This window comes from Spermophilus citellus (genome assembly GCF_964194105.1).
Source record: "Spermophilus citellus genome assembly, chromosome: 17".
Lineage (NCBI taxonomy): Eukaryota > Metazoa > Chordata > Mammalia > Rodentia > Sciuridae > Spermophilus > Spermophilus citellus.
Window position 1 is genome coordinate 56,830,829 of NC_138199.1, and position 12,656 is coordinate 56,843,484.

General features: G+C 36.2%; 1 protein-coding gene across 1 annotated transcript in view; it reads right to left on the bottom strand.

Annotated features, from left to right (window-relative positions):
- Positions 1 to 12,656, bottom strand: part of LOC308636356 (leucine-rich repeat-containing protein 37A2-like) — a gene marked incomplete at both ends in the record, with an annotated part of 31,250 nt that overhangs the window by 11,955 nt on the left and 6,639 nt on the right. The window contains 6 exons of the mRNA XM_081271771.1: positions 933 to 1,007; positions 1,728 to 1,799; positions 6,565 to 6,645; positions 7,229 to 7,300; positions 11,126 to 11,197; positions 12,179 to 12,298. Of these exons, the coding sequence (XP_081127897.1) occupies positions 933 to 1,007; positions 1,728 to 1,799; positions 6,565 to 6,645; positions 7,229 to 7,300; positions 11,126 to 11,197; positions 12,179 to 12,298 (492 nt within the window). The remainder of the gene's footprint in view (positions 1 to 932; positions 1,008 to 1,727; positions 1,800 to 6,564; positions 6,646 to 7,228; positions 7,301 to 11,125; positions 11,198 to 12,178; positions 12,299 to 12,656) is intronic.

Here is a 12,656-nt window from a genome sequence, read left to right on the forward strand (position 1 = left end):
TACTGTAAATATATAGGAAGGAGGAGGGAGATGCCCACCAGAAAGGAAAGCATGGCAGTGGGTATGGAAGGCCTAAATAAAAAAAGAAATTAGAATTGGGTGACAGTAAAAACATCTCCTTTCAACTTAAAATCTTGCTCTGGGTTAGGAGTGCACAGAAAGATAGAATTCTAAGAAGGATCTGAATAAGTCTCCAACTACTAGAGTCCATATCTCAATTCCGTTTGAGAGTGGTAAATGGTAGACATTATTCTGGGCATAAACAATAGCTTAGTTTAACTCACATTGTGTGGCTAAACAACAATAGAGATCACATTGGCCAAATCTGGACACTTTGAACATGTAAAAGCATAAAGAGAAGAAACGTGCATAAAAATAGATATTAAATATCATCAGCTATTAAAGAAATGCAAATTAAAACCACAATGAGATACCACTACATTCCTACTAGTAGAAAGGCTAAAAAAATATTATTCCTTGAAACAAGGAATAACTTGAAACAAGGATTAGATGAAGACATGGAGAAACTGCAACTCTTCTATTCTGATAGTAGATATGCTAAGAATTATGCTAAGTGAAAGAAGCTAAAAATCTACTACTAGATGATTTTATTTATAAGACATTCTGGAAAATTTTAAACTATAGGGAAAGATAAAAGATTTGGTGGTTTGTAGGGGCTGGTGTAGGAGGAGTGGATGAATGCAAAGCAATGTAAGGGGCTATTCTGGGGATGACAAATGTTCTATATCATCAGGTGGTGGTAACTACATTACTATACATCAAACTGTACGCTTACAGTGTGAATTTTATTACATGAAAATTATACCTCAATAAAGTTAAGAAAATAATGTATTAAAATAATTTTAAATTCAAGATATGAAAAGAGACCTAAAAAATCAAGTAAAATAAATCTAAGAAAAAAAATAACTTACAGTTTTTCCAATTCAAGAGTCATCAGGAGGATATTCTCAATTGTCGAAAGCGATACTTGAGTTGTTCCCATGTCTCTGAAAGAGAAAGCCAAGATATTCATGATGAACCCCAATAAATATTCTATACTTGAAAAAATATTTCAAGGACATGTGATAACTTCTATTTTGGCTTCTCATAAAACAAGCTGCCTTAAGAGTTTATTTCGCATAGAAGATAATTCCATAAAGCTCTTATTGAAGATACGTAAGTTTACTATTTGCACCATCAAATAATGATCTTGGCATTGAAAAATAGAACTTACATCTTTTTTAAATCATCATCTTACTTCTTATTTTCATATTGCATCATTTCTTTCTTTTTTTTTTAGATATAGATGGACACAATATCTTAATTTATATATTTTTATGTTGTGTCGAGGATTGAACCCAGTGCCTCACGCATGCAAGGCAAGCGCTCTACCACTGAGCTTTAACCCAAGCCCCTCTTTTTTTCTTTTTTAAAAATAATATACATGTATTCCTCTTTGCTTTCTGGGATAAATAATATATTCTTACATGTGTTTACATGTTCCATATCTGTAAGTGTTCTTTAATATGGCTGCCTTCTTCTGATGGCTGTCTTGCCCCATGATATATCCTTCCTTAACTCTTCTTTACCATAACATTTTTCTCCAGTAACTAATTAAAATTAAAATTATGACTTTTTAGTATTAATACAAAATACTTAACCCTTTGATGAAGTAAACAAGAAGAGCAGAAATCATATCTTGAGTTTAAAATTGTTGTAATACTTACAGATATTTTAATGCTGGCAATTTAAAAAGATATGAATCTTCAACAGTTGTCAGAGGATTACGACTGAGAATTCTGAAACATGCAATGGAATTAAAATTATATTTTCAACATGCATGAGACTACTTTTTTTTTTAAAGAGAGAGTGAGAGAGGAGAGAGAGAAAGAGAGAGAGAATTTTTAATATTTGTTTTTTAGTTCTCAGCGGACACAACATCTTTGTTGGTATGTGGTGCTGAGGATCGAACCCGCACGCATGCCAGGCGAGCGCGCTACCGCTTGAGCCACATCCCCAGCCCGAGACTACTTTTTTATAAAGAACTTATATGTTTAAAAAATATTTTGTCTTTATATATAAATCACCCTTAGAATTTTATAAGGCACTTTTTTATTTGGGAATTATCCAGCTCTCTAGAAGATAAAGTGGAAAAGAGAAAGAAAAAGAAAAAAGGAGGGGAAAAAAGTGAACACAAAGAAAAAATATGGCAAAGAATTTTCAGGTCAAAAACCCTAGAAGTAGGGCTGGGGATGTGGCTCAAGAGGTAGCGCGCTCGCTTGGCATGCGTGCGGCCTGGGTTCGATCCTCAGCACCACATACCAGCAGAGATGTTGTGTCCACCGAGAACTAAAAAATAAATATTAAAAATTCTCTCTCTCTCTCTCTCTCTCTCTCTCTCTCTCTCACTCTCTAAAAAAAAAAAAGAGTATATCTTTAAAAAAAAAAAAAAAACCAAACCCTAGAAGTAACTATACTAGTGGGAAGCCCTTGCCCTATAGGAAACAGTATTTTTAGTGCCTTCCATAGTTCAAGGTGTTTGTCTTTCATTTTTAGAAATTTAAAACATTTCATGGTCTAATTCACTTAGTTAAGAAAAAATATAGAACCAATTCCTTGGCTTGGAAGTCAAAGGAAAGAGGATAAAGTTTTAAGCAATGGAACTGGTAGAAGTCATGCTCCCAGCACCTACTGTCACTGGTATTTTTCTGTCACTTCAGAGCCTTTTCCCATGGCATGTAATCACCTGCTGACTTGTCAGTCTCCTGGCAGGGAGAGGGCAGGGATCTCATGTTACTATCATTGTCATTCCTGTGCCGGGTATAGTGCCGCAAATTTTCTAGGTATTAATAAATGTTTGTTGAATAAATAAATAACATTATGTTTACATGTAAATAAAATGAATAAATTCTCTCTTTTTGAGATGGGATCTCACTATGTTGCTCAGGGTGGCCTTGAACTCCTGGGCTCAAGTGATTCTCCTGCCATAGCCTCTGGAGTAGCTGGGACTATAGGAATGTGCCACAACACCAGAAATAAACTTTTTTTTTTGTATGCAGGATTGAACTAGGGGTACTCTACTAGTGAGCTATATACCCAGCTCTTCTTATTTTTTATTTTGAGACAGGGTCTTGATAAGTTGCCCAGGCTGGCCTTGAAACTGCTGAAGCTTGCCTCAAACTTGCAATCCTCTTGCCTCAGCCTCCCAGTGTGAATTTATTTTTTATGCAAATGTTTACTTTAAAATACTGAAAGATATTTCTTCAATTCATTAAAGCAAGCAAACAGAAAAGAAAAAGACAAAAGAAATAGGAAAAAAGAAAAAGAAAATCTGACTTTAGCTTAACTCTACTCAAGAATCATTAGTGTATTCCTACAGAACACTTTTTTTGGGGGTCACCAGAAATAGTACCCAGGGGAACTTAACCACTGAGCCATATCTCTAGCCCTTTTTATGTTTTGAGATACAGCCTCACTAAGTTGCTAAGGCTGGCTTTGAACTTGTGATCCTCTTGCCTCAGACTCCTGAGCTACTGGAGTTTATAGGAATGTCTTACTAAACCTGGCTAGAACATTTTTTTAGTTGTTTCTTTATAATTATTCATAACATTTTAGGATTCATTTTAACATAATTATAAAAGCATGTAATGTAATTTGCTCTAATTCGGTCCCTAGTACTCTCTGTTCCCCCTCTTCTCCTTCCCCCTGTTCTCTCCCTTCTACTCTACTGATCTTTCTGCTATTTACTTATAGTTTTTAAGAATAATTATTGCAGCTAACATCTATTAGGCTGCCAGGCATCTATGATCAGCATTTCATATTTAATCCTCATAATAAGCTTATGTGGTAAATGTTATCATTACCCCATTTTACAAATGAAGAAACTGAGGCACAGAGAGGTTATATAACTTGTCCTAGGGCCACCAAACTAGTAAGAAGCAAAGCTGGAATTTGAACTCATTTCTGACCCCAAAGCCCATATAAAGAAAAAAAAGGGGGGGGTTTAAGACAGAAGACAGATGTTACTTTAACCTTAGCTTTGATTTCATCTGGAAGAGATATGATTATTACTACCATTTAAACAGTGGTACTTTACTAATAAGCTCTTGGCACATCTTTTTTCAGGTTCAAAATAGTCTAACATACTGCTAAGTTGTTGCATCAGTGTTTGTCAATAATAGAAAGTCCTTATTCGAGAGATTTACCAGGTTGTATTACATGGAACCCAGAGGTGAATCCAGACTTTGTGGGGCCTGAAACTTATCTAATTTGGGAAATGACCTCTGATAAAAAAATGGAAAATTTATGTATATAGAAATTGGGAGGGCCGGGTGTGGTGTCACACTCCTGTAATCTCAGTGGCTTGAGAGGCTGAAGGAGGAAGATCGCAGGTTCAAAGCCAGCCTTGGCAACGGAGAGGCACTACACAACTCAGTGAGACCCTGTCTCTAAATAAAATACAAAATAGGGGTGGGGATGTGGCTCAGTAGTTGAGGGCCCCTGAGTTCAATCCCCAGTACCAACAAAAAAAAAAAAAAAAAAAAGGAAAGGAAAAAAAAAGAAAAAGAAATTGCGAGGGCCCCAATCAGAACCTTAGAAGAGACCTGTGCAAGGGAGGAGACCCAGAGCTTAGGTTCCATTCAATTCATGATATATCTACATCAGCTGAGACCTCTGAACAAACTTTTATAGTTCAGGGAAAATTGGTATTTTAACTTATAAACACCCCAGTACATTCATATTGATCATAAAATTACCGGCATCTTCCCTTGGCAAGTTGCCTTTGGAAAGAAATTTAAGAGGCTTATCTCTCACTATGGCAAGTGTTTCCTGAAGCAAAATGGCTTTATCTATTAGAAAAATTTTACCCAAAACAAAAGTGCTCAGCTCCCAATACACACTTGGTGGATCGTGACCGTTGTGCCAATCTTTTTTTTTTTCCCTCTCTTCTCTTTTTGGTACTAGGGATTGAACTCAGGGGCACTTAACCACTGAGCCACACCCCCCAGCTCTTTTTTGTATTTTATTTAGAGACAAGGTCTCACTGAGTTACTTAGGGACTTTGCTAACTTGCTGAGGCTGGCTTTAAATGCATAATCCACCTGCCTCAGCCTCCTAGCTGCTGGGATTATAGGCGTGTGTCACTGTGCCCAGCTCTTTTCTTCTTTTTTAAGAGACAGGTCTTACTATGTTGCCCAGATTGGCCTTGAACTCCTGTCTTAGCCTCCCAAATGGCTGGGACCACAGCTGTGCACCTTGTCTGGCTCAATGTGCCAATCTATGAAAGCAACTATGAATTGGTCTGAGAGGCAGAGCTCCATTCGCATTGCATGATATGAGTGTTAATGTCCATTGCCAGTTGGCTCTGAGTTCTCATCATGAAGCAAATGCCTTTTTCTGTTCAGATGAACACAGAAACTAGAGATAAGTTGGTGCCTCCTCCATTATGAGTCTTTTCTGACCCACCACCCATCCCTGCTTTGTTTGAAAAGTAGACTCTCCATATTCTTTCCCCAAGTTAGGCTTCAGCAAATTGATGAGGGGGAGGAGGTGGCTGCAATAAATGAGCATCTGAAGGAAAAGTTAATCCAGCTCCAGGCATACCATAACCATCCCTTCATGGAACCCAAAATGAACCATGTGAACCTGGATTTCTGATCCATGAGACAGGTGAACAATTTTTTCCAAAATTGAGTTGAGGGGAGAACTTTCACCTTGAGTCTTAAATCCCTTTCAGGGGTTAGGGGTATATGTTGCTCAGTGCCAGAGTGCTTGGCTAGAATGCCCAAGGCCCTGGGTTCCATCCCCAGCACCGAAAAACAAAACAAATCAAATAAATAAGTAAAAACAAAATTTCCTTTTGAGCTGAAAGGAAATAAAACCCATACTTCTTGTTGAGGGTAGTCAGGAAAGAAAGTATATGTAATTAGGTCAGAGCAATGTATTTTCTTTACAAATGTTTTTTACACTATATCATAAACATCATCTTTCTCACACCTCTTGCTGCCTACATACAATTCATGACTTCAGAGGCAGGTATTTTTAGAAAAATAATGCTCTGGGTGATTGGAGAGAGAGGTCCCCTGAGCCAATTGTTTCTGCTTTCCATTGAGAAAGCACCTGCATCTGTGCTCCCTGGAGGGCTTTATGCTAAACTTCATTCTTTGTAGCCCTGTTGCATATATTTAAGCAGTTAGGGACTCTAAATGTGAGATTGAATCAGAGTTAAACTCAAAAATGAAATTCAAGGACAATTCACATGTCAGAGCATCATCACTGAGACTACCATGGCAATGCTAATTTGGGTGTTGCTTGCATGATGCTTTCTATTATCTATGCCAGAGATCAGTGCTAGGGAAAGCAGAGCATGTCCTATATAAATTACAAGTCTCTTGGCTTCTCTGTACCTTAGTTTCCTCATTTGAAAAGAATGAATGGATCTTAAGACATACTTCTCAGAATAAAACAGGGCTTACATCAAGCTAACCAATAACTGTATAACGTTTTTAACACACAGTTTTGGGGGTTTTTTTTGTACATGCGTGTATCTTCTATTTCACTTACAACTTGTGTAAAAACTGCAGTCCATGCCATGCCTGAAATGTTCCAAAGCCCAGTTCTGTGAGTAAATTGCAACCAAGGTTTCTACAAAAAAGAAAGCCAAAGAAGAAGGAGAAGAAAAAAGATATTTTTTCAGAACATTTATCATTTGGCAGTGATTCTAACTTATATATGATGAAATGTAACCTCAATACTTTTTCCACACACTAAAGAAATCTTGCTGTGGAAGATCCGGACTTATGACTTATATTTCTGCGTTTATACATGCAGAGCCTTAGCTATAAAACAGTGAATGCTCAAAAAATACTTGTGATATTTTACTTCTCTAAAACAGGGCTTCACAACTTCAATGCTATTGACATTTTGGGCTGGAAAATTCTTGTTGTGGAGTTTTGTCCTGTATATTGTAGATGTTTAGCAGCATCCCTGGTGTCTGGCCACTAGATGCCAAAATGTCACCTGGGTATAAAATCACACTAATTGAACCACTGCTCTGTAATGACTCATTTCAATCCATGTATAATAATTCTCATACTTATCTTTGCTAGATACTAAAAAGATTTGCTATATAACTTTAGTAACTTTTTACTAATAAATTTTAATCATAATTCCAAATGAGTAGCAAGGGGGTTTATAAAATTTCAAATCTCATCAAGTTGTAACTTACATAAATTGCAAAAAAGGTAGTGGTTCAAATGTTCCTCTTTCGATATATTGTATTTTATTGCAGGATAAATCTCTAGGAAAAGTAAAAGGAAAATATTGCCTTGATTAGATATTAGCTATCTAATTAGTATGAATAAATAGAATCCAGAATTGATAATATTGAATACCTAGTTTTTGTTTAAATTCTAAACCTTTGGACTTATATTTTAATATTTTAGAGTTTTTAACCCTGCCCACTTTTCTCTTGAGTCTCACTTTCATAAGTAAAATATACAACTTTATATCTTGACAGGTTTTGAGATAGTCTTTCCTGACAGTAGGATAATTATTATGTGACCTTTTACAGTTTTATCAAGTTCAAGATTATGAGCTACAAGTATTAATTTCTGCATGTAATTTTTAAAATTAAAGGGAATATTCTCATGTTCCTGGCTTAATTTCGTTTTTCTTTCACACGTGTGTGTGTGTGTGTGTGTGTGTGTGTGTGTGTGTGGTACAGGGGATTGAACCCAGGGCCTTGTGCGTGCTAAGCAAGCACTTTAACACTGAGCTATACCCCTAGTCCTTTATTCTATTTTTCTAACCCAGTTTTAATACTAGAAGAAAAAGATACCTTTCCAATCATTTGAAAGACAGTTACTGCTCTAATTAATACATGTCTTTGAACTAATTCAGAGTTGTACTTTCTATCATACTAATGGAAACTCATTTTGGTTTCATATTACCTTAATACTCCATGAAGTACCTGCTTCGGCTGTGTAGTGATGGGACAATGAAAAACAACATGGAACTGGATTTTTATTTGAAAACACCCATTCTGATTAGAGTTGACTCTCTTACTTCCACAGATTTCAGCTTGTTCCTCACTTTTCACCTGGATGGGTAGAACTGTCATGACTGGTGTCTCCAACTCTAGGCTCTCCCTTTCTAATCAGTCCCGAACTCAGTCACCAGTTAGGCTGTCTAGAATTGGTTCTTAAAGACCAGTATTACCTGGGAACTTTTGAAGAATGCAAAATTCTCAGCCCTACTCCAGAATGACTGAATCAGTAACTATGAGGGTGGTATCCAGAACCAAGTTCTACAAAGTCCTCCAGGTGAATCTGAGACTCAAGGTTGTTTTAGAGCACTGCAGATGGTTCCCCACCACGGCTCCTTTGCTTGGCACTCAAAGTCCTAGAAGGTTGGGTTCCATTCTCCCTCTTGTGCCCTATAGGTGCCCATGGCACTCCTCAAACACATTTCTGTGTTTTGCCTTTCTCCCACTCTCCCTTTGTAAGCTTTGTATATTTTCCCTTAGATGCCTATCTGATGATTCCCAGAGTGAGGCCCTTGGAGGTCCTGTTGAAACAGCACTGCCGTAGGAACATTTTCCTTAAACCAATTGGAAATCTTTTCTCCTCTTTTGTGCTGTAGACACAATTTATACCTCTTAGTGCCCATAGCCATTTGTTTTCAATTCAATTGTTTTTGTATCCCATTTCTTCTGATACAAACTCTTTGAAAGCCTGCACTGGGTCTTGCTCATCTGTGTTGCCCTCCAGGTTTAAAACTGACACAAGTATTTGAGAAACTAAAATATTTATAAAATAAATGAATATCTAGGGAGTGAGGAGGGGGACAAAAATGACTAGTTAAAAAAGAATGCAGTTTGTGACTTCACAGCTGGCCCTTCTGCTGCACCTCATTAGCACTTTGTCATCCACTGGGTACTTGCTGCATTATGGTTTGAGCTTAGCCTTGTCTCCTCTGTGAGCCCCTAAGTTCCTAAAGAAGAGGAACCTGTCTTACTCATCTTTGTCCTTCCAATACTAGGGAACAGTGTTTGGCATATTCTTTTGAGCTCTTTTTTATTGGTTAGTGTTTTTTTTTAAATAAATGCAAATATATATGCTAACATGAAATAATCAGCTAACAAAGTCTTACATAGTAGAAATAATGAAAAGTCTACTCCATTAAGCAGTTATCTCATTTGTTTTCTCCAAACCATGTTTGTTTGAGGCAAAAGTGACTAAAACCACCAATACAAAAGCAATCGTCCCTGAGGGCCTAGGAGGTTTGATAATTCAAAGGACTACTTTTAGTATCATGTGAAGCTCTTTATACTCACTTCTTTTAAGCCTTCTACATCTGAAAAAAGAATATATATACTAAAAACATCATTAGTTAGCTTAATAGGGTTAATGACCCACACATATCTAGATACCACAGACAAAGGATAAAAATGAAGCTATCACAGCAAAGAACCTAAATTATCTTTAACCAGATAAAAATACTATGTAAGTGTTCCCTCCTTGACAATAATAATAGAGAGATTTTAATTTTGTGAATAATGAAAAGTTATAGGCATTTCTGATCTGCTTACTTAGTGTAAACGTTTCAAGCTACACCATTTAACCATCATTTCAAATATCTATTTTCTGGAGGGGGATACTGAGATTGAACCCAGGGACACTTTAAAACTGAGCCATATCCCCAGCCCTTTTAATTTTTTATTTTGAGATTGGGTCTCACTAAGTTGGTTAGAGCCTTGCTAAATTGCTGAGGCTGGCCTTGAACTTGCAATCCTCCTGCCTCGGGCTCCTGAACTGCTGGAATTACAGGCATGTACCACCATGCCCAACTTTTTCACATATTTTATTGGTGTATTATAGTTGTACATAATGCTGGGATTTGTTGCTACATATTCATACATGCACACAATGTAACAATAAACTTTGGCCAATATCATTCCCCAGCACTTCCCCCTTCTCTCCCTTCTTCTCACCCCTTGGTTCCTTTCCTTTTTTCTACTGATCTCCTTTTGATTTTCATGAGCCTCACCCCCATCTTTCTTTTCTTTTTTCCTCTCTAGTGTCCCCACATGAGAGAAAACATATGACACTTGACCTTCTTTATACTTCTGTGTTTGGCAAATATCTATTTTTAATGAAGGTATGTCAATTCCTGCATTGAAATCCTTAATACTGGTATGTTCTTCAGTAGCTTGGTAGTCTTGAAAATATTATTATGTAATTTACTTACTTAGTTATTTAGTCTTTTTTTGTTGTTCCAGGGATTGAACTCAGGGGCACTCAACCACTAAGCCACACCCCCAGCCCTATTTTGTATTTTATTTAGAGACAAGGTCTCACTGAGTTGCTTAGCACCTTGCCCTTGATGACATTGGCTTTGAACTTGCAATCCTCCTGTCTCATCCTCCTGAGCCACTGGGATTACAGGTGTATGCCATCATGCTGGCCATCATGCTGGCTAGTTATTTAGTCTTTAAGCATTAATTTAATTCAGTTTAATTGTTAAAACATTCTAATTAATGGCATTCAAATGAATATAGGTGGCCTATTTTTTTTTCTCTCCTGTAGGCACCAAACTGAGGTTAACTTTAATTCCCGCTGTTCTACTAATCCAACTTTTTAAAACCTTATTTGCAAAGGCCAGATAGTAAATATTTTAGATTTTGCAGGCCACATACGATCTCTGCTACATATTCTTTCCTATTTATTTTACAGCATTTTAAAAATGTAAAAATAATTCTTAGTTAATGAGCTGTATAAAAATTGACTGTGGATTGGTTTTGATCCATGGGCTGTAAACTAGATATAAATACATGAAACACTTATAAAACAAGGTTCATATGAGTGTTAGTAATTGCTCTGATCTTATTACCACTTTTCCACTGTAAGTGGAGTTTTTTTTTCCCATCCGTATCTTGTCTATATAATTTTTAAAACTAAAAATGCTTAGGAGGTATTTAATGCTGGAGATGGGTTAAAATCTATACAAACTTACACAATCACAGAATTTAATTGCTGGAAGAGATTTTACAGATTATCTAATATGAACCCCTTATTCATTAGATAACCCATAACTCACAGATAAATATGATTAACTAACTTACAAATACTGGAGGGATAGCAGGCCTTCAAAGGAATCTTTGTGTAATTCAGTCAGGGAATTTTCACTGAGAATTCTGAAAGATGAAAAGGTTATTTCTGGACCAAAATTCAGCACAAAGATGGAGAATATCCAGTGGTAAAAAAGTATGAGAAAATGAATGTTGTCATATTCTCTTGCCAGGAGTATAAGGTGGCATAGCCTTTTTTCGGGTAGCTAAAATTTCATATCTACAATAGTCTTCACCCCCCAAAATCTCATTTCTATTCTATAGAATTATATGCCCATGTTCACAAAGAAGTATGTTTATTGACATTATGCATGTGAACAGGAAAACCATATACACTCTAAACATACATCAGTAAGGGAATTATTTTTAAATAAATCATGATATGTTCATACTATGGAATATTATGCATGAGTTCAAATGAATAGAGTAGGTTCTGTGTACTAAAAAGAAACCTGACATATGATGAAGTGAAAGAGTCAAGTTGCATGAATGTTACCATTTATGTAAAAAAAGATAATAAAACCATGCAACAAACCTATTTTGCTATATGTAAATATGTGTGTAGGCAAATGCATGGGGAAAGATCCAGAAGGGTATATATACCAAACTCAGAGTAGTGGTTTCCTCAGGGGTGGAGGGTTAGAGCACAGGGATGGTATCACTACCTGTTATTTCATATTTACTCATTAAGAATGTAATTATGTATTACTTACAAAATGGAAAATAAATTTAAATTGTTTTTTACTTACTTCAAAGAGGGTCCACGAAATTGAATTTTTATTTATTTATTTTTTTGCTGTGGTCCTGGGGATGGAATCCAGGTCCTCGCTTCATGCTAGGCAATTACTCTACTTACTACTAAGTTACAAACCCAGTCCCCATGAAATTTAATTTTTAAAATAACTACCAAATTTCACTCAATACAGGCTGAATTGATTTATGGAGGGGAAAACCTTTTTCTAACAGAATTGACCTCAACATTCTAGACTAAGAAGGATCTTACAATGCATTTTTTTTTGTATTCATGTTTGGAGAGAATATACTCACAGTTTCTCAGCCCAACGGTAAGATTTCCATATGTTTTCTTCAATGTAAGAAATAACGTTTCCTTGGAAATTCCTGTGAAGAAACAGTTTATACTTTTGAATAAGTAGGGGAAAAAATGAACAGAAAAAGTAAAACAATCATGGAAAACTCATGGAGAACATTCAAATATAGAAAAAACAAACGAAACAAAAACCCAGCTTTCTAATTTTCAGAACTATCAGCTTCCCCGTTTCACAATAAGATAATAATATGAGCCACTGGCACAAATGATAAAGCAGAAGTTTAACTTCCTATCTGTCGAATTTCAACAGAAAAATGGGCAAGAATTTACCATATTAACAAATATGAATTAAGAAACACATTGCAAGTGACACCAAAGCTTTGCCTAAGTGCCCTCTGTTGAAATATCTCCAGGTATTAGGAGGATAAGGACAATTAGAAATCACGGATGTGATTCTAATTGTGTGCTGATGTGGAA